The sequence below is a fragment of the Olea europaea genome, unplaced genomic scaffold, assembly GCF_002742605.1.
Source record: "Olea europaea var. sylvestris unplaced genomic scaffold, O_europaea_v1 scaffold1040, whole genome shotgun sequence".
Classification (NCBI taxonomy): domain Eukaryota; kingdom Viridiplantae; phylum Streptophyta; class Magnoliopsida; order Lamiales; family Oleaceae; genus Olea; species Olea europaea.
The window spans coordinates 10,472-33,614 of record NW_019227739.1 but is presented as its reverse complement, the minus strand read 5'-3'; the positions used below and the strand labels follow the sequence as shown (position 1 = coordinate 33,614).

The window sequence follows — 23,143 nt, the reverse complement described above, 5'->3', positions numbered from 1 at the left end:
TTAGTACACAAGAGAGGGATTGAACTTGATAAAAATAAAGCGAAGGCCATTTTAGAGGTCAAACCGCGTAGCAACAAAAAAGAATTGCAAAGGTTCCTAGGCCAAGTAAATTTTTTAAGACGCTTTATTTCTAATTGTGCAGGGCGAACTAAAGTCTTTTTGCCACTTTTAAAGCTGAAAAATCAGGACGAATTCGTCTGGAAAGAAGAACATCAAAAGGCTTTTGAAAGCCTGAAGACATATTTATCAAGTCCACCAGTGTTGGTGTCACCAATCCAAGGACGGCCAATGAAAGTGTACGTATCGGCCGAAAAAGAATCAATAGCTGGAATGGTCGCACAAGAAGATCAATTTGGTGAAGAAAGGGCGATTTACTACTTAAGTAGACGGTTAACGAAATGTGAATGTAATTACTCTACTATCGAAAAATTATGTCGTGCATTATATTTCACATGTACAAAATTAAGGGCTTATTTACGGCCCGTAACCGTTTATTTAATTTCTAAAGTAAATTTAGTTAAGTATATGTTCTCACGCCCTATTTTACACCAAAGGGTAGGCCTTTGGATACTAGCTTTATCAGAATTCGAGATACAATATATACCTCAAAAGGCAGTCAAAAATCAGGCTTTGGCTAACTTTCTAGCCGATCATTCATGGCTTGACATGCCTGAAGAAATTGAACTAGAAATCAATTCATTCGAGGTAAAACCTTGGGTGTTGTATTTCGATAGGTCAAAAGCCTCTAAAGGTGCAGGAGTAGGAGTAGCATTGATTAACCCTTTAGGGATTTGCTACAAGTTCGCATTCACTTTAGACAGAATGTGCACCAACAATCAGGCCGAATATGAAGCTTTAATTGTAGGCCTAGAACTAATGATAGATATGGGAGTAAGAAATGTGATCGTTAGGGACGATTCTCAATTGGTAATCCACCAATTGATTGGTGATTTTAAATGCCAAAGTGATTCCATTATAAGTCAATATGAGATTGCCCAAGAGTTGTTGGAGGAATTCGACCATGTAGAACTTCAATGCGTTAATAGGATATATAATGACATGGTAAATGAGTTAGCCCAAATGGCCTCAGGATACTCAAAGGTTTTGAATTGGAAGTCTACTTGTGAGTATGGAATCATATTGCCCGTGACTCAAAGAAGGGCGAGAAAGATTGAACTTCACTGCATACAAGATGGAGATGCAATGGATTGGAGAACAGATATTAAAAGGTTCCTTAAGGAACCTAATGGAGGGATTAGTAGGAAAATGAAGCTGTGTTTGCTGAACTATACACTAATAGATGAAGAGTTGTTTAAGAAACGCTTTGATGGTGTATTACTAAAGTGTGTAAGTTTGCAAGAAGCCAAAACGATCATGGTCGAGGTGCACGAAGGGATATGTGGAGCTCATCAAATTGGCCAAAAGATGAGATGGCTAATTATTAGGAGTAGATATTTTTGACCAAAGATGGGAGAATTATGCGTTCAGTATGCAAAGAGTTGTTGAGCATGCCAAAAGCATGGTCCAATACAAAGGGCGCCAGCACGAGAGATGGCACCTATTATTAAATCTTGGTCGTTCAAGGGTTGGGCGATAGACCTAATAGGGAAAATTTATCCCCCATCGTCCAACCAACATACTTTTGTTATAGTTGCAACCGACTATTTCACCAAATGGGTAGAAGCGGTACCTTTGAAAGAGATCACCCAGAAAAATGTTATAGAGTTCATCCGTGATCACATCATTTATACGTTTGGAATTCCACAAACGTTAATGGTAGGTCACGGAACATCTTTGAATGGGGATCAAGTGAACAAATTTTTGAGCGAATTTGGGGTTAAATTAGTAAACTCCACACCATACTACGCTCAATCCAACGGACAAGTAGAATCTTCTAATAAGATTCTAAAAAATATCATCAGAAAGATGATAGATGAAAATGCCAGAAATTGGCACGAATGTCTGAACAAAGCCTTATGGGCTTATAGAACATCACCTCGATCAAGTACCAAAGTTACTCCTTTCCAACTTGTTTATGGGCAGGAGGCCGTTTTGCCTATGAAAATCAACGTGCAATCGATTAGAGTGTGCTTGTAACATAAGTTGAATGATGATGAGTATGTCGAATCACTAGTTCAAAATTTATTGGGGTTAGACGAATTAAAGTTGGACGTCTTAGATAGATTGCAAGTTCAAAAATAAAGAATGGCTAAGTTTTATAATAAAAAAATTATAGCCAGATCGTTTAGCTTGGGTGAACTAGTTTGGAAGACGATACTCCTTTTGGATAGCAAGGATCCGAAGTACGGGAAGTGGTCATCCAATTGGGAAGGACCATACAAAATAAACAATGTGTTGCCCAATGGAGCGTATCACTTGGAAGATTTAGATGGCACCAAGCACGTGAGATTCATTAACGACAAATATTTGAAAAAATATGTTCCTTCTTTATGGGAATGTGAACAGATAAAAGTATAATCAAAATATGTTGAACGATTAAGGATAACAAGGTCAGAGCGAAATACGTTCAAATAAAGTCCTTTATTATCAAACGTTCATTACAAATATGCGAAAATACAAATAATGGATGCTCTACAAACTACAATCAAAAGTAAGCTAATATCCCGGTCAATCGCTAAGTAAGAGGGGTGGACTAGCCTCACACCGCCTTCCTAAATGCATCGCTGCAATGGTGGGATCGTCGAGTAAGAGGGTGGACTGACCTCACCACCTTCCTAAATGCATCACTGCAATGGCGGGCAAAGAGGCTGAGAAGCACTCTCAGCAAGCAAACTGAGAAGCACTCTCAGCAAGCAATATGGCCCGCAAGCATCCCAAAAATTACCTTCTATCATCGACTCCTTGTAAAGGACAAAGAGACGATGGGAAGAACTTCGATGGTAAAAACTTTGCTGCTGGCCAAAAAATATTTCCTATACCTCCCACACCAAAGGTGATATCAAGGCAAATAGTAAAATGGACGGACTAAACAATCCATTTTTATAGAAAGGCGAAGGTTTCGGATCAGATTGATTGTCAGAGTGCCAAACAATGGCAGCAAATTGGTTTCGAAGAAAAAAATGAAGATGAAGATGGAAGATGGAAAATGCGAAGCATCCATGCATTTATAGGAGGGTGGAGATGAAGAGACAGAATATGAAAAATCACATTTCTGCCTAGTAAATGGAATTAAATAGCCCAAAGTTTTAGGAAAAGTGGTGAAAATATCAAAAGCAAATGGGCAAGATTTTTAGCACGAAACAGTTAAATGCTTGAAGAATTGACGACTAAAAAAAATAAACGTCAAATAAATGCACAAGAAGTTAATGTTCATTAATGATGAACAGAATTACAAAGGGAAAATCAAATTATAAAAGAAAAACGCATCATGTGTCTTAATTACAGTCCACCCCATACTGAAAGAATTCGTTCCCTAAGTTTTTCCCAATTCTCGTTCTGCCGAGAGGAAGTGATGTTCAATTCGGCCACAACATCATCATCAACTTCCAACTTCTTGTACTGCTCGACCAAGGACTTAGTTCGCTCAATTCCCTGGGAGGCGTTGCGCTTTTTAGCAGCCATTCTCGCTTTGCAGTCGTCCATTTTGGCTTGAAGTTCCCTCATCTGAGCAGCCAAATTAACCATCAAAGAGTCTTCAATCATGACTTCGGAAGAGATTTCTTTCAACTCCTCCTCAGCCTTGTTGATCTCCATACGCAAAGACTCTTTCTCAGATACGGCTCGAAGATATTGAGTACTTTTGGCCTTTAGTTCAGCGTTCTTGGCCAGCAAAGAAAGGACCTCGGAGTGGATAACCTTCAACGTCGCTTTAAAATCGGCAGAAAGATTGAGTGACGGAAGTGTCAGTGCTTGCTCCAACTTCGCATTCAAATGCTCAAGTTTATCCTTGTGTCTGGCAGCACTAGCCCTACCAATGTCCATATCCATGAAGGACACGTACTCAAATATCAACTGCTTGAGGAACTTCAAATCTTCCTCTGAATAAGCAGTAGGACGATCAGATGGAGTAGGGCGAGACGTCTTGACTTGTCCCCAGGAAGCGAACAAATCTTGGATAGAACGCACTATTTTGTCAGCATCCTGCAAAGAAAATTGCCAATATTAAAGATTCTCACTACAACGAACAAGATAGAAATAAAAGTAAAGCAAAGACTACCTCATCAACAATCGTGGAGGATGGCATGTCCTCAGCCAAGTCTACCACCAATAACTCCTCCATTCGTGAGGGCTTCCCTTTGTTTGAGTGAGAAGATGTTGCCACAACGGGCAAACTCATAGGATTATCTACAAAAAATCAAGAGCAACAAATCAGAAACTAATAGCATAAGCAAAGGTAAGGCATCAAAAAACTGAATTACCTTCTGTTTCGATGTTTGGGGGGTTGACGCCCTGGGAAGAAGGTGGCTCATCCATGGATTGTGATGAGGATTCTGGGACTGAAGATGTCTCTTTAAGCATAGTCCCCTCATCAACCGGTTTGGATGAAGCAGCCTCAACAGAGGATGATGGAGCAGGAGCTGTCGATGCAAAAGCCTTTGAAGGAGAGGCTGAACTTTTCTGAGAAGTCCAAAAAATCATCAGCACACAGAAAAGTTTCAATTATGGAAAAGTATGCTTGTGAGTAAACCAATTTAATTACCTTCCTCCTGACGATAAGAAGGGTATCATCATCATCATCATCAACATCATCCTCCAGAATGGGAGATGCTGAGGCTGGCCGTTTGCGCCTTGGGGTACTCTTGGCTGTAGTAGACTTGGCAGGGAGAGAAGAAGATGGATGAGCAGACTGTTTAGTACGACGAGAAGGAGAAGGACTCCGAATGGACAAATGAGTGACTAAAACAGAAGGAGGGGAAGAAATGCTCGGTTGATCTAGTGAATGAAAGGCATGATTGGCGTCAGTCGCAAATAATCTGCGCTTCACTGATGGCCAGAGCTGTTCAAAAAGAGGGTGAATGGCGTGGCTAGAATTGAAGGGGGCTAATAAAAAATGGCTGGTTAAAAGAAGATTGCAAGCATTTATAGCCTCTGCCTCCGCCTTATTAATAGTATGAAAACGGTCAATTAAGTTCCTTGAATAGCAAGGAGGAACATGCCAAGTTTGGCCGAAACCAAGCTGGCGAGCAAAAAATTGGGGAGCATAAATTTCTACCCCCGCCTTAGCATTGGTCCCAGTTAAAATATCATAAAATAGCTCCCTCCCGGTTAAAAACTGGATCCAAATAAGCAGGGAGGTGCTCTCGCTGTCTATAGTGGAGGGGGATGTACATAGTTTGGAGTCAAAAAAGGAGGAAAAGGAAAAAAAAGGAAGAGATTGAATCCAAAGAATAAAAGAATGAAAAAATGTCCCTTCTGGACATATTTACAGGAGCCAAGGGCTCCATGGCTAGCCCATAACAGTTAGCAGATGAGCGAGAAATTGATGGAGCACCAAGCAATGGAAAATAGGATCTCAACCACAGTTGAGTGAACCAAAGAGGTCCACTTCCAGTGGGAGATGCACCATTCTTCAATTGAGTTTGAAGAGAGGCCATGCCTCTATAAAGGGCAGCCAAAAAGAAAGAACATAAATTGAAAGGCCTGCCACGTGCCAATTCGTGCGCCATAGGTAAATAACTCAGGGAAGGCTTTATGCTTGGCACACACAAAACATATTTACAAAGCCAAACTAGAAGGAAGGCCACTCGCTCAGTATGGGAAGGCTCAGCGCTCGAATGATTGTGAAGGGTTTGCAGGCTTGAATAAGATTCGGTGTAGTTTTTACCAAACTTTGGGCGGCCACCAGAAACCAAGATACCAGGAAAAATGGTATCGTCCAAAGGTGGTAGATTCACCAGGGCCCCAACATACCTTAAGGTAATAGACATGGGGCCAAGAGGGAAAATAAAGGTATTATACTCGGAAGACCAAAAACTCAAAACAATCGAAAAGAGTGCTGTATCAAAAGTAGGGGGCTAATAGAGATTTCTAACAAATCAGAAATCCTAGCGCTATCAAAAAGTGCCTTAGTAGGACCATAACCCACAAGGCGAGCATGCCACCTACGAAAAGTTACATCAGATTTAGGCCAAGTGCAAATACCTCTTTCGCGAAGTGGCCCCAGCGGCAGAGAGTTTAGAAATGGAAGGCCTTGAGTACAAGGAAACAGCTGACCCGCCGCCGCCTGTTCAACTGCCTCTGCATTGTTGAAGAAAGGATCTAAGTAGAACTCATTGCCTTCAACATCTGCGGGCGCGAGAAAACTCGGAGTTATGTATGGACGACTCAGAAGTTTCTGAAAGTTATCAAAACTAAAGGAGTCGCCAGCTTGAGATTGTGAAGTAGCCATTTGAGATGGAACGAAGTTTTTCAGGGTTACATAGCAGGGAAGCAAAAGATGAACAGTAAATCGTGGGAGAGACGCGAAAAATTTGAGGCGTGATTTAGTGGTGCAGTGAAATGACGTGTTTGGGGGTTATAAGAGTTTGCAAAACGACGCACCTTTTCAAGTTATGGAAAAAAACAATGATTGAAATTCTTGGAAATCCCGAATGTTGCTGGAAACACAAAGTGAATATGGCAAAATTTAATAATTATTATTAATTCTGCCATATTTGGGGGTAATTGTTGACACATAAAAATTCAGTCCAAATCGAACGGCCCAAAGAATGAAGCCCAATTGGAGAATCCCCAAATCAGATAGCCCAAAGAACGAAGCCCAATCAAACAATTCAAGATGAAGGCCCAAATAGGGAGGCCCAAGAACGTGGTAACGCCATCGCCCAAGATTGCAAGTCGCCCAGAATCTGAGCGAATGGAGTGCCATGCAGTCGCCCAAAGCTATTACTCTATTCTCGCAAAAACCTTCAAGTCGCCCAAAGTCTTAACAAACATAAAGCGTTGTGGTTATCAAGAAGTGCAGTTATCAAAGTAGTTAGTAAAGCAGCCCCATCACGTTCCACGATTCAAGGAATTCAATCGAAAACGGTTGAACGACGAAGAGTAATGGCAGCAGTTAAATAAGGCAGTTTTCATGACAAGCTGGCCATTATGAGGAAAGTGGGCAATTGCAGAACGATCAAGCAGTTTTTAGGCAGTTGATCACAGAGAGATCGTCCATGAAGTATAAAAGGGAGAAAAGACATAGAGCAAAAGACCGAATCAAAAACTCTCGAACAGAGAACATGTAATTTTAATTTTCTTAGTTTAAGACTTAAACACTTTTTTCAGTAACTCATGTACTTGCGCCCCTTGATGAATATTATCTGAAAGTAACAATTTATTGTCCATGTTATTTATTTAATTTTAAATTTTTTTGTAAATATATTTTCCAAATGTAATATACAAGATTAATTTTCTTTATAATTTTCATTTGATTAAATAATAATTATGTTATTTATTTATTTAATTTTTATATTCTTAATTTTTTAAAAAAAATTATTTAAATAATATTTATATTCTTTAATTTTTTTGAGAATATATTTAATCTTTAATTTTTAACTTTTTTGTATTCTTTAAATATTAATAATTTCCTTTTGCTGAAAATCTCATTAATTTGTATTTTAATTTAATTAATTATTTTTTACATTTGTATTGAATTTATTTTGTTATTAGCGTCAAGAATTCGGTTCCCATTGATTTTTTGAGATTATGCATTATTTTATTATCTCTTGTTCAATGTTCTAACATTTGAATTTTTGCAGGATGGAGTATCATTTAGATGGGGAGTTGAGACGGATGACGGGGAAAGCTATTTGGAACAGTAGCTTTGAGAGTTTTACTGCTGTGTTGGAGCTGCTCGATAATCATCACGAAGATATGCTACGACAGTCCTTCTTGTGGCCACTTACTAAATGCGAGAGGTGTAGTACACATGACAAATCATCGATGCACTTCTATGTCAGCTTCTGAGGCCAGTCGATGGTGATTCCCTCCACTTCGACCTCGGGGGCAAGGTCGTCAGTTTCTCGATGTATGAGTTTAGCTTGATCACTGGACTGAGGACTACGAGCGACGAAGCCATTGAGAGAAGTAATAGGTTGTACGAGTACTTCCAGGGACATGGGTCGGTGCATCTACCTGAGTTGATGGTCGCAATTAGGGGGTGCGACCAGATGCTAGATAGATTGAAACTTGAGCTGGTCTACATCCTTGAGAGTGTGATGAGGTGTCATCACAAGAAAACTGCCATTGATATTTTTCATTTGAAAGTTGTTGACGACATCGATGCGTTCAACAACTATCCAAGGGGCCGAAGATGCTACGAAGACACCGTACATGTCTTCACCAGATCACACTCGAGGCCCAGGGAGTCAATGCGTAAATACGATACATATGGATTGCCCTTAGCGGTGCAGGTAAATGTTTAATATAATTAAAGTTAAAGTTTTAGTATGTTACATTTATGCATAATAAGTGTATGTATTGCAGATTTGGGTGTATGAGATAGTCCATGTACTGGGGGCCCGCTTCGCGAAGCAAGGGGAGAATGACATCCATTGGAGATCGTCGTGAGCGGACGGATGTCCCACTGGGAAACAGTTATCGGCCCTCCTCAACGATCCTCAGGTAAGTATTATGCATTTGTGATTTATATTATACGTAGTTTAAAATCTATTTACATGATCGTTAACTAGTTGAAATGTCAATATGTCAGCTTGAAGTCATACCTGAGTTGACGCCGTCGATGGAAGAGGAGGCTCGAGGTCTTGTGCGGGATTTAGGCGTTCCGCACACCCAAGACGAGGAGATGTCTGATCTGAGCCTGACCTAGATTGGGTATGTGAATTAAATATAATTTATTGAATATCGTCGACGTATAAATTTATTGAATAATTTTTAATGTTATTTATGTAAGAGGGCGGTCCAGCTGATCGACGATTACCTCTGCCGAGGGTATCACCGCCACCATTGGCATCACCTCCACCGAGAGCATCGTCATTGCCATTGGCATCACCTCCGTCGAGGGCATCATCACCGCCATTGGCATCGCCACCGTCGAGGGTATCTCATTCTCCCTCGTCCAGACACATCCCCCGTGTATCTCCAGCACACAGTGATGATTTGTATGCCCGTCTGACTGGATTTATAGCAAAGGAGGTCGGCGCACTACGATGAGAGTTGAAGAGAGGGTCAATGATTTGGGACGAGAGTTAACAGGGAGGGTCGACGATCTATCCCATGATATTGGAATGCTACGGTCTTGCGTTGTCGACTTTCAGGATACGGTAGTGGCACTTAAACGAGATTTGGTCGGTAGGCGATGAGGGGACGGAGATGATGGTACAGATGATGATTGAGAGGGTGGCAAAGATGGTGATGGAGAGGAGGGTCACCCACATTTTTATGAGACATTAAAATCATTATGGTTGTCTATAGAGGGGGAGGTGGTGGCCCTGATGGGGATGGGAGAGGGGACGACGAAGGGGGTAGCCCCGATGGGAGGGACGAAGGAAGTGGCGATGGAGGGGGAGGCCCTGATGGAAGGGGTGAAGGAGGTGGCGACGGAGGAGGTGGCCCCAAAGGTCGAGATGATGCCCGTCGTGATTGAGGGTAAGAGACATGCTGTTGATGAGATGGAGCAGGTGGTTGGTAAGAGGTTGAGAGTGCCATCACAGTATGTTATTTCCACCTTCATGGTTGAGACCAAGAGGAGGACGTTCATCGATGGGACGCACCCGAACTTATTCAGGGAGGTGGACAACACCAAGTGGAAAGCGTTCGAGATGGAGTGGAGGAGAATTATCCTCTGATAAGTATTGTATGATTTTAATAAAGCACTGTACGCTAACTCGTCTATACTTATTTTAACATTTTCCTTTTTTTTTTAGAGTTATCTGCACGATAAGTAACCAGATGGTCTCAGACTCCTATAAGTGGTTCCACGATATCACCACTTCGAGAGCTTGGATTGCCGACGATGTAAGTGAACTATTCATTTCGTATTTTTTATGTATACGTCACTTTGTGTTTATTAAATGAATAACTCATACTTTTTTTGTGTTTCCTGATGCAGCACATCGACCTGACCAAGCACTTGCTGCGAAATCGAGCTCGAAGACATCCAAAATCATTTGACGTCCATGGTCGAGTCATATTAAACGTCGAGTTCCTACGTGCCGTTACCATAGAGTATCAGTAGCCCCAACTTATGGATAACGAGTACACGGTGCCAAAATATATGCTCGAGTGGGTCATAGGAAAGTCGTCGAGTGTCGGGGGAAAATTATGTGAGGGTTGTACACATATGTACATTCCAGCGTGCATCAATAATCACTATGTTACGCTGGAGGTCGTTTTTGCTGACACGACTATATATGTGTACGACCCAGATCATTCATGTTTGACACAAGACCAGCTGGAGCAAAACCTGAAGTCCGTAGCTATAATTGTTCCTATGATGGCCAGACGAGCGGGGATGACTATACAAGACAGATTGCAGATTGTTCGGAACATGACGACAGTGCGACAGTCCATAAGGTAAGTGTTTGAACTTTGTTGTTTTCATCTTTCATATTTAGTTTTTAGCTACACAGTACTGAACTGATCCATTTTTGTTCAATTGTAGCTGGCGGCATATTTGCCATTAAGTACGTTGAATTTTTAAGTATAGGACATAAGGTTGATGGAATCAACCAATCATGGATACAGAACTGGAGAAAGAAGTTAGCTTGTGATTTGTTCGAATTTAATGGTGACTCGTAAATTTGTATTAAATATATGTAACATTCGAATTGTAAATTTAATTATTTTTTTTATTATGAAATAATTTTAAATTTGTGTTCAATATATCTAACATTCACATTGAAAATTTAATTTTTTTTTGTAAGTTGATTTTTTGTTATTTTACACATATGTTGAGTATGAAACAATTTTTTCATATGAATCATTATAAATACCATTTATCAAGAATAAATATTGAATATTGAACATTTATGAAGAACAAAGATTGAACAATGTAAAGTAAATGAAAATATTATTCATTTAACGTACCTGCCTAATTGTTATTTAGGGGAATTTGACTGGTACAAAATTGCCGAGTATGCCCTATAGTTTTGCATCTGCCATACCTACGCGATCGAGGAAACTCTTCGGTAGATGGTATTCTAGATGTACTTGGACGTCCAGGACCACGAGATTCAACTACTGGTGGCAACAAATTATGAAACGGGAGAATGTGCTTGGGAACTTCTCACTCGACTTCATTCGGTAGAGGAAATATAGTCTCAGCATATACTGTTCTTCAAGACTCAATCGTATAATACAAAGAGCATAACGTTTTCGCTGCAAAGCCTCGATACATGGCCACCGCAACTGCATGCTCACATGGAAAATTGTCCAACTGAAATTTCGTACAAATGCATGTGTTATCAGTCAAGTCTACGATATATGCCGTATTACGTGCACATTGCACTGAAAAGCAGAACTCATCTAGTGCTTCCACATTCCACTTCCTCGCAACTTCTGCCGCCTTAAAGAGTTGCTCCTCCTGAGCTGGGGCCAACACGCTAGTGCAACTCTGTGATGCCGCACGTTAGTCATGAAATCATCGTTGCAGCTTGTTACGAATGTTCTCAATCATTGCGAGAATTGGTAACTCTCGATCCTTCTTAAACAATGCATTGAGAGACTCCGCGTTATTCGACGTTATCATATTGTATCGACGTCCTGAAAAGTATGACCGCGCCCAATGTTCGATCTCCATGTTCATCAGATACTCCAACGCCAGTAATGATTTACATCCTATCTCGAACATAAATTTATTACACTCTTCAGCACTGTAAGTTTTGACTGCTCTCCTGAACAATGAAACGATGTCTTTACCCCGATACCTAGTCTTCAAATTACCTTGTGTATGGTACATGCAATAGCTGTGATGTGCCTCGGGAAAAACTTCAGCGATACCGTTTATTATAGACTGTCCCCGATCGGTTACAAAGGCAAGGTCTTCGACTTCCCCGATCACTTCCCTCAATTTAGAAAAGAACCAACGCATAGACAGATCATTCTCACTGTCGACTATGCCGAATGCAATAGGGTAAATTTGGATGTTGACGTCTTGACATGTAGCAATAATTAATTTGCCTTGATATTTAACTTTCAGAGTTGTATCAACTAGAATTACGGGTCGCATTGCATTTCGAAAACCCCGAATACATTATCCGAGAGCCATGAAGAAATACTTAAAACAATTATCGCCCCCCATCTCAATAAAAAATGCCGTGTAAGGATTAGTTGTCCTCATGTTGTGGCAATACCTGACCAATTTAGCATAGCTCTCCTCAGCCGATCCCATTAAATCCTCCAACGCACATTCTTTGACCTTCTAGGCTTTCTGGTAGCTTATGACCACTCCATACTCTCGACGGACGTCATTAAGTCCAAAAGTCTGTAGATCGTCCGTGGGTCCTGATACTTGTGCATTATCTATCGACCAATAAACCATGCTTGAGCTTGCCTGTGATCATTTCGACAAATTCTCACTTCGCAAGTATGTTCCCGTGTATATTTGCGAACTACTAAGCACTCATTCGTGTCTATTTCAACAAATTCTCACTTGGTTGATTTCTTTACCTTAAACTCAAAGTTATATTTTAATGTCATCCTTCCTGCAAATCTTTCTTGGTTTCAAATAGTTGTTCGACAAAAAAATCCTCATCATCGGGAGCCACACGCGAAGAATTGGAGGATAGTCCACTTGTTCCACCCCCTGAGCTCCCATCCCGCTCAGGTCTCTTTCAGGATAAAGCAATTAAATTTTCATTTGTAAAATCATTTATATTTTCGTTGTCTTCAACTGTCGACGGAATTTTGTGCGTAACAGTGACTTCACGATCAGTAGCAACTGTCTCGGGAATAACCACATCATCTGCAGGAACTATCTCCACCGTCTCCCAAAAATCTCAGTCATTATTATCCGCTCCATCTGAATCTTCGCGTTCACCTTCAACAACATCCTTCTTAACTAAAATCACGCCAAAAACAGTCGGAGTCCTATGCATTTTATTCAATTCTAATAGATAATTCAATTCAGCATCATTAGTAACAAATATAGGTGGCATCGGAATGGATGAATCCCCATTACCATTGAATAAATATCTCAATTGCATATTGTACTGAGAAGAATCAACGTTCAGCTTATTTTGCAAATCCTGGTACACTTCCGCATATGATGTACTCTCTGTTACGGGAATTGCAATACAACCACATACATCACTTGTTCATCTCCATTCCCATCTATTATTTTCATTCAATTCGAAATCATCGAAATAACAGACCGGGATTATCATATCTACATGACGATATAGAATTTTTAAATCAATTACAACAACAAAAATTCAGATATTTAATCAACTTGTAATTAAAATTATAAGACAATTGCCAAAATATAAATTAATAATAAAAAAATTCGTAAAACAGTCGGAAAAAAGCCGATTGTGAATTGTTTTACAGCCAACAGTCAGCTGTTAATGTGAGAAACAGCCAACTAACAGTTGGCTGTCAGCTGTTAGACAGTCTTTTGACGGTCGGTTGTCTGCTATCTAACAGTCTTTGTTAACATCCCACAATTAATTGCTGAACTGTTTATTTTTTCTATGTTCTAAAAAAAATTATAGATCTATTAAATTTTTTTTCCCACTAACTATTATGTTATTTAACTACTCAAACGTACACTAATTTACTGAAATTGAAATTAAGCATGTGTAAAAATAGACTTACTGATTTGAAGTAATTGATCAGAAAAAAATTTTGATTTCGGCGTTTGAAGTTTTTTGGTATTTTGATGTTCAAGCAGATGAAAAATGAGAGTTATTCTGTGTTCAAAGCTTGTTCTACAGTTTTATAAGTGGGGAAGTGTTTGATTTTCAATTATTAACTAAAAGGGTAATAATGTCTTTTAAACTATCCAATATTTTGTAATTATATAATATATTTAAGGGCATCTCTGTATTTTACCATTCAAGATGTTAAAGTGATAATTTTCAAGTTTTTAAAAGTCAAAATGGAAATAAGGACCTTTGATTAAGTCAATTTTATAAGTACCCCCATGTTTGAGCCACATTATTTCAAAAAAATACATTCTTAAATAGTGTTTTGATATCATTTTAACCACACATTCTTTAATAAAATAATATTACACGTAAATTCAAAACTTTTCTTTATTTTTTAACCACACATTTCCCATCAATAGACTATTCAAAATTTCATTATAAGGAAAATAATGTGAATCAAACAAGGGCTGAATATCATTTCTGAGCATCATAAATGTGCCATAGAACTCAAAAATTAAGTTGATGCTGTTGTAGCACAACTAAAAGATATACTGTCTGAGACAGATATACCAAAGAGCTCAGAAATAAGTTTTTCAAACCAATACCAAACAGGGACAGTTAGAAGCAGCAGTGGACCCAAACGCGATAACATACCAACTGATAATAAAAGAGATTCCATTTCAACATCATCAGCCAAAAAAGTTATGATACATGGAGATAAAAGAGATACCAAAACAATCAGCATCACAGACCAAGAAGATAAAATCCCTTTATATCCAAAAGAAGAAAAATATGCCAACATAGTCAAAATTGCTTATGAAATAAAAATGAGTGATTCATATTTCATCTTTTCAGGAAATAATGTTTATCCCAAAATAATAGCCATGGAAAGAGGAGACCCTTCATTTATAAAAATTATGGCAGACTACGGATTCATGGATTTGATATATCCAGAAAAATATTTGATTAAAATTTCTAAGTTTGATGACATATTCATAAAAGAAGTATCCAGATTTGCCAAATGACGGAAAATATATTTGAAATTCTATTCAATAAGTTCATAATATGATGGAGTTGTTTACTATCCAATTGAACACATAATCTCAATTGGATATGTTGCAGCCAATTTCCAAATAGATGTTATAGAAAATAATAAAAAAGTTCTGACAGTGACAAAATTATGGATCAGATATAAGAGAGCATTTAGAATTAAAGTCATCTACAATATTGCCAAAAATTTGTTTAATTAAAAATTCGCATGCTTGTGTTAATATGAAAATTGAATGTTGGTATCCAATGGAGGATATGGAAAATCATAAATTTTAAAGGACTATATTATAAGATTCAATATATATCAATTTTCAGGATGTCCTACCACTATAAAAGAATCATGTCAGCTAAGGGAGTGCCCCAACTGCATGTGAAGAAATAAAGGAAGATGACAATAATAGAGCACATTTGACAAATGTGTATGGAGGACAATAATACAACAGCATGTGAAGACATTGAAGAAAAAGAGCAATAATAGAAAAAGATGCTCTTTGGATAAAAAGTTGAAACAATATGTGAAGATGTAGGCGCAAGGAGGAAAATAATAGAAAGGTGAGTGGCCTTTGCTGATGTACTCAATGATGTAATAGTTTCATAAACTTGTATAAATAGAGTCATTGTGATAGATAGAATATATCTCATCTTATCTTGAAATCTCGAGTTGTAAGCATAGTTACTTTAAAAACCATTCCCACTTTGAAAAATCAGTTTTTCTAAAAATCCCTTTATACCAAATAGAAGTCTTGTATAGATTCTGATAGAAATAAAACTCCAATATTTTAATATGAATATGAGTTTCTAAATCTTTATTCCCATAAATTCTTGAAGGATCTGATAAAAAGTTCCATTCTTATTTTAGTAAAAAGAAAGTTTTTCATTAACAGAAGTATAAAATTTTATTCTTTAGAAGTTGATACAATGAGAGCAAGTAACTGAAATAGTAACAATTTCATGAAGGCAGGAGGCCGTTGAAGGAAACAGTTTACAGATTTAGAGCTCGAAAGTCACTCGGTTCTAAGAATAAAAGTTCAGATCAAACCTAACGTAAAACTATTAAACTTTTGCTAAAATTAGAATGAATCTTTTTAAAATTTTAAAGAATCGTAGGGATTAATTGATGATTATTTGTATGGATAAATGTCAGGTTATACAATTGAAGGATTAAATAATTTATTAGAAAGAATGTTAGAAAAAATAAAGAACATTATCTCTCAATTAGAAAATATAAATTTACTATTTGAAAAATATAACATTTTAATTAGAAAATATAAAATATATATTGCAGATTATTCTTATTTATTAGATCATAAAATGGATTTATATTCAAATATTAAAAATAGAAGATAAAATATTTAAAAGATTAAGATATATATTACAATATAAAAAGAATCATTTTATTAAAGATAATATAGACATTTCAATCAAAAAAGATTACTAACAGATTAAATAGAAAAATCTTTAGTGTCTAGCGTTAATACCAGTCAGTCAAACTAAATAAAATCGAAAGAAAATCCACACAGATTAATGCCTCCAAGTTTGACTTCTCCATTCCCTTACATGATACGTTGTTTCAAATTTCTTCATCTGTTCAATCTGAATCCTCCCTGTTCCGTATGAAATTTAAGCAGAATTATATCAGTCGGATCTTTATCTAACCTAAAACAATTTTGAATTGAATTGGTTATGGCGGCGGTACAGGCTGAGCAGCGGTTGTGGGACGGCGTTTTGGAGCTGACTAAGGCGGCTCAAGAGAAGGGCACCGACCCTCTGATGTGGGCCATGCAACTATCTTCAAACCTCACCGCCGCCGGAATCTCCATGCCTTCCACTGAGGTTGCGGAGCTTCTTGTATCGTACATTTGCTGGTCCAATAATATCCCCATCGCCTGGAAATTCCTTGAAAAGGCCCTGACTATCCGTATAGTGCCTCCTATGTTTGTTGTTGCGCTTCTCTCAACTAGGTCCATGCTCATTTCTCCTAATTTGTTGATTATATTACAAACCCTCGTGTATGATATACAAGCCTCCATTTGGAAAATTTATGGATGTGTTAAAAATATTAATAGTGACTTTAACGAAATGTGTGAATATTAATGAGTGGTAGTTATGAATGTGAATTTATATAAATCATTTATAAATTATTATCCAAACGGATGCTTAACTCGACTGGTAATTTATGTTGTGCAGGGTGATTGCCAATCGGAGGAGGTACCCGGTGGCATATAGGTTATACATGGAGCTTCTTAAAAGATATGCTTTCTCGTTGCCATCTCTAACTAATGGCCCGAGCTATAAAAAGTACGACTTTGTTGTCTTTCTTAATTTTGGTCATAGAGTTATTACAGTTTGATAGATAGTTTCAACTCCCAGGTTTCTGTATATGTGATGCTTAATGTGTATGTGTTGTACTACTACTTTTACACTTTCTTTGTGTCCACTGCATATGGCCTGGAAGGGCATTTCAACTATTATCCACTGTTGAAGCCTTGCAAGGATTTATTTTGGTTAAGAGTATAGCTGAAATCCTTAGAAATTTTGAAAAATAACCAAGGAAAAATGCTATCTGGGATACTATGAATTATGGAAGCAGCGTCTATGCATTGCAGAGTGATATTAGTGGAAGCAAATTAAGTTTTCGTTTTCAACTAATACGTGATACTTTGATATATATCTGAAAGAGTAATAGATCAATTAGTGCAACATAGATCACAAATTTGGGCTTTTCCTGCTTTCACAATTGAAGGCTTTTTGTGACACTATGAAGCTTGTCAGACTCCTACCCTTGGTCGCTTCCCTTCCACCTCTCCATCTGCTGATTATAATTTGGATGCAGAACTGAATAGAGATTTAGGGTCTATTATTATTATTATTTTATTTATTATTATTATTATTATTTTTTTTTGGCCCTCTAGAGAAAACTGCTCTAGGGCACCCTTTTTCGTTGCCACCAAAATGATGATGAATTAATGAAAGATTTCTGGGAGATTTCTATAGTTCTCCACCAGAAATTTTTTTCCAATATGTTTGATTTTATTAGTTGAAACACTTAAATTCTTCTAGTGTATTTTTGAAATAAGTATTTTTTTTTTATTAATATTTTTTATATATATTAGCGGTGGCTGTAAAATATAGTTTGAACAAATGTTTGCAACCATTTATTTTTGTTTAAAATTGATAATTGCCTAGTTTTATTTCTTTAGTAACTGAATAATCTCAGAACATTACTGTTAATGACACCCAAAAAATCGCCTGAATTTTATTTAGTGGACACGAATTATCAATTATTTTGGCATTTAGAACAAGAATTTGTTGCCGACGTGCTTGATTTCTAACTTCGACTGTCCAATTGCAGGATTATGGAATCCATAAATGTTTTCCTTCATTATTCCCAAATATTTGAAATTCGGTCATCAGAACCTGGGCTTCTTCTTGTTGTATATATATTTTCCATCGTATGGGAGCTACTCGATGCGTCGCTTGATGATGAAGGTTTGCTAGAACTCACTTCTGAGAAGAAATCTAGGTGGCTGACCAGGAGTCAAGACATGGAAATTGACAAACTTGATAGCTTTGATGGGAAGAGAATGGAACACCAAGAAGCTATGCATAAAATGAATACTATTACGGCTCTTGAAATAATTGGTGAATTTTTTCGGAATAAAGTAACTTCCCGGATCCTCTATTTGGCTCGTCGAAACATGTAAAAATCTTTTCTTCTTCTCCTTCTTTTTTTTTTTTTTTTTTCACATTAAAGTTCTTGAATTGTTCTCAGCTGAATGTGCCTTGAGTAAATACCTTGAGCATCCCCAAGAGGTTCTATATTAACTCCATACTCTTTATTCTGGAGAGTCTATCCTTTTTTTAAGGAGTCCAACAAACTCTCAATATGTAAAAATTAAAATAAAGAGTGGACTTGACACTCCATATAGAGACATACCCGCTCTCTATTTACTACTTTTAATTCTTTCATTTATTGTTTTACTTATTTTTATGCCTCATTATAATTATATATTAATTGATATTTTTAATATTTTACTCATATTATTTGCAGCTCTTTGGTTTTTACAGAAACATTTCCCCGCTTTGAGCCATAACTGCTTATGGGCAAAAGCAAAATAAAAATAAATTTAGTGTTGTTGAACTTGTATAAAAAGTCTCTTTCTTTATTTTTCAAAAATCTTCAAGATACTCTATATTTTTAGAAAATATGCTCCTTAAAATAAAGAGCATTGTTGGAGACGTTCTTAGGAGATTCACATTACAGAATACGGCTGTTGGACTTTTGCATGGTTAAAAACTGCAGTTAAACATGTGTTTCTATGTTTTCTTTTAGGCCCACACACTGGGAATACTTTATTCGGAATTTGCGATTGCTTGCTGCTAATTCGTCATCTTTAAGAAACTCGAAGCATATTTCTCCAGAGGCCCTCTTGCAGTTAACAGCTGATACACGTCAACTCCTATCTCGTAAATGCAAAACAAACTTACAGCAACAGTTTCATGCTGTAACAGCTGGATCTCCCGTGTCTTCCTCTGGTCAATGTCATGGTGTTGGCCGTTCAGCACTCTGGCTTACTATAGATCTTTATCTTGAAGACACAATGGATGGATCACAAGTGGCAGCTACCAGTGCTGCTGAAACTCTTACTGGTATAATTATCTAAATTATAATTTAAGCACTTATTATTTTGACATAGTTTCACTGATACAGATGAGTATTGCAGGTTTAGTAAAGGCTCTCCAGGCATTAAATCAGACCTCCTGGCAGGATGCATTTCTTGGTTTATGGATTGCTGCTCTACGTCTTGTTCAAAGGGTAAGAGCTCATGCAAAAAGAATCAATGAAAAACTTGTTTTCCAAATTTAAAATTCAAGTTTAAGTGTTCCGTCTTTTTAATTCCTTTGGGATTGAGAAAAGACCTGTTATATGATGTGATTTCATTGAATCCTAGGAGTAAGTGTGATAATCTGTGTGATTTCCCTGCTTCCTTCTGTGTTTTCCAGATGCAGGTTAATACTGTACTTGGGAAATTTCTTCTTCTCGAATAAAAACAAACTTAGAAATTTATTATAGGCGTTATCATATATTTTTAGTCCCTTGCTAGGAGTCATCACATAATTTTTAGGCCCTTGCTAGTATAATCGAAGTCCTTTAGGACTCGAGTTTGGCTTATTCACATGTTTTGGCAGCAGATCCGATTTCATTCCCCATACCATCAGCTGATACAATTTGATATGTTACTAAGAGGGTGACTCAATGAAATTTCTAATCAATCACAGCATTAAATATAGATGTCATAGGAAGCTTTGCATCTCTAGGAATTCATTTTTGAATTATCCAATATTGTGATATATTGCTTCTGGATCTGTTCAGGAAAGGAATTCAAGCGAAGGTCCAGTTCCTAGGCTTGATACTTGTCTGTGCATGTTATTGTCTATTACGACTCTTGCAGTTGTCAATATTATTGAAGAGGAGGAGATTTCTTTGATCAGAGAAGCTGAACGAAGCTCCATTAATCAAAGGAAAGACGTACAGTCTGTGGGAAAGCGGCGGCGAGACCTAGTTTCCAGCTTACAGCAGTTAGATGATTTTGAAGGTTTGCTGATTCCACCACCACCTGTAAGTTCATTGGCTAATCAAGCTGCTGCAAAAGCAATGATGTTCCTTTCAGGCCTAACAGTAAGCGGTGGACAACTTGATGGCATGAGTTTTAATGACATGCCTGTGAATTGTTGTGAGTGATCTCGTTATCTGCATGAAAGTGATACTGATTTTATTTTTTTAATTATTTCTCTGGACCTGCTTGAATGCTACTTTTTGCAAATTTCTAGTTTCTAAATGCGTTTCTTTTGGAGGTTATGTAGGCGCTTCTTTTTTTACCCGAGATGATTAAACTTCCTAGGGGATTTGAGTGCAATCCTCTAGTTGAGAAAATTCTGCACGCCCGTTCCTATATTGTCCAAAAAAAGGGAAAATTATTCCCGCTCTTTTCTTGCTAATAATAGCCTTTGACTTTAGTTATCAACTTCTTCATACGTATTCAATTTGTCTTATCCACGTCTTCATTTCCTCTTTCTACCTCCATGTATACAAATATTATTTTCCATTGCTATTGATATCTTTTTTTGACAAGTCTCTTCTATTATAACATGGAGAGAAGGGTTGAGGGTGGGTGTGGGTGCAATGGTGCATTTGTTCTCATACTGTTGGATAACTTCCTCACGGTTAATTGGCTGCTCGTAATTTTTTGTAACCATTTACAGCTGGAAACCTGCGGCACCTGATTGTTGAGGCTTGCATTGCTAGAAATGTCTTGGATACATCAGCTTATCCGTGGCTCGGATATGTAAAAGGTCGTTGCAGCCAAGTTCCCCGAAGTGTTTCTGGACAGGTGACTGGTTGGTCATCATTAATGAAAGGGTCCCCGTTAACACCTCCATTGGTCAGTGCCTTGGTATCAACTCCGGCTTCTAGGTATGAAGGCATTTGTGCCTTCAAAAGATTTTTATAACAGTTCACTGGCTTGTTGTATGATAGGTGCCCCAGCGGTAAAATAGCTTTCCAAAGATTGATTTACATATGGTTCTAGGTTTGCATTGTCAGTGTAGCCTCATAACACATCGTGGCCTGTCTTGCCTGAGAAAATAGCATTTTATGAACTAAGATATGGAATTGAAAATTGTTTTATGTCTGTTTAAAGGAAATGGAAGATTGAAAGGCCGTTTTGGGTACCGATATTACCATCTAGCTGAAATCCAAAAAAATTATTGGTAAATGCAACCTAGGTCCTGGATATAGATCCTTTAACCCTGAAATGAACTTGTTTTCTTAAGTAAGTCATAACATCATTGTGGTAATTTGTTCCTAAGTAATAGATGATAAGCTGTAAAATGTTAGGTAAAAATTGAATAATTAATCCTTATCATCCATTATGCCCTTGTTTGAGCCCCATTCTTGCCAAAAAATGCATTTTTGAATAGTGTATTGATGGAAAATGTGTGGTTAAAAAATAAAAAATAAAAGTTTTTGATTTGCGTGTAATATTAATTTAATGAAGAATGTGTAATTGAAATGGGGTCAAATCACTATTGAAGAATGTATTTTGATGGAAATAATGGGGCTCAAACAAGGGCTATATTTCTCATCCATGCCTAGCTAGAATGTTAGATCTCTTTCCTGAAGCCAAATGTATCAGATTTTATTTTATTTTACTTTTTCTGTTAATTTACCCAGTGGTAAAGCTACTGATTTAAAGCTCGTGATTTGATGGAAGCTTGGCAGAATTAGAGAAAATGTATGAGATTGCTGTCACTGGTTCGGAGGATGAGAAGATGTCTGCTGCTACAATATTCTGTGGGGCTTCTCTAACTCGTGGATGGAATATACAGGTAATGCTATATATTTTTCGACTTTATGTGACAGTAGAGCAGAATTACTGATTACTTGAGATTCCAAAGAATATACTAGATTTTCAGCTTGTGTTTTGCATTAGTTTTATTCCAATTTGTGAAGTCTTTCCTTATGGTGGGTGTGAATTTTCTTCATTAAATTTATTTATGCGGATGTGTGAATCATCGAAAATTACTTTGAGAACTTAAGCAACATCGGGGAATACTTATGAACGCATGAAAGGTTTTTTCATTTTTTTGCCTCCAAATTTTTTTTTTCTCATAATAATTGGTACTATTCAAGAAGCTAGTCCACAGAGTGGTCTTTATTTTGGATTGAATATCTTCTCGTGCTTTATTTTTACGTACACATGCATTTCTGGCTCATTCTTTTTTCCTAATTTGCCTTTGTTTATGCTTGCAGGAGCACACTGTCCTGCTTATTGCAAGACTGCTTTCGCCTGCAATTCCTACAGATTTTTCCGGAAGTGAGAGCCATTTGATAGGTTATGCCCCATTGCTGAATGTACTCCTAGTCGGAATATCATCTGTCGATTGCATTCAGATTTTTTCATTACATGGCATGGTAGGTCTATTTACGCTAAAGAATCCGTGAAGCTCAGAATGACAAAAGCAGCTTTGAATTTGTAGATTTACCCCACTAGAAACTGCACAAGAATATTGCAGAAAAGAATACTGAAACGTGTGTGATGAATGATGATTATGTTTTTAGTAACTAGACAACCAAGAAATCATTGAATACCTAATGCATGTCTCCACATGTAAACAAATGTGCAGTAACTGAAACTTGGTTTGTGCATGGCAATTAAAAAATTACATTTATATATGAGTTAAAAATCGATATGAGCACAATACCGGAAAAAGGTCATCAGAACACATCCATAGAAATTTATATATATATATATATATAT

The 23,143-nt window shown here is 37.4% G+C and overlaps 1 protein-coding gene and 1 pseudogene across 1 annotated transcript in view; one reads left to right on the top strand and one right to left on the bottom strand.

Moving 5' to 3' along the window:
- LOC111372883 overlaps positions 1-4,297 on the bottom strand; it is a 27,464-nt pseudogene extending 23,167 nt beyond the window's left edge.
- A 12,009-nt stretch (positions 4,298-16,306) lies between these two features.
- Positions 16,307-23,143, top strand: part of LOC111372882 (mediator of RNA polymerase II transcription subunit 33B-like) — an 8,901-nt gene continuing 2,064 nt past the window's right edge. The window contains exons 1-9 of the mRNA XM_022995303.1: positions 16,307-16,783; positions 17,010-17,120; positions 18,175-18,522; positions 19,156-19,472; positions 19,547-19,638; positions 20,197-20,557; positions 21,087-21,297; positions 22,097-22,211; positions 22,636-22,797. Of these exons, the coding sequence (XP_022851071.1) occupies positions 16,506-16,783; positions 17,010-17,120; positions 18,175-18,522; positions 19,156-19,472; positions 19,547-19,638; positions 20,197-20,557; positions 21,087-21,297; positions 22,097-22,211; positions 22,636-22,797 (1,995 nt within the window). The 5' untranslated portion in view covers positions 16,307-16,505. The remainder of the gene's footprint in view (positions 16,784-17,009; positions 17,121-18,174; positions 18,523-19,155; positions 19,473-19,546; positions 19,639-20,196; positions 20,558-21,086; positions 21,298-22,096; positions 22,212-22,635; positions 22,798-23,143) is intronic.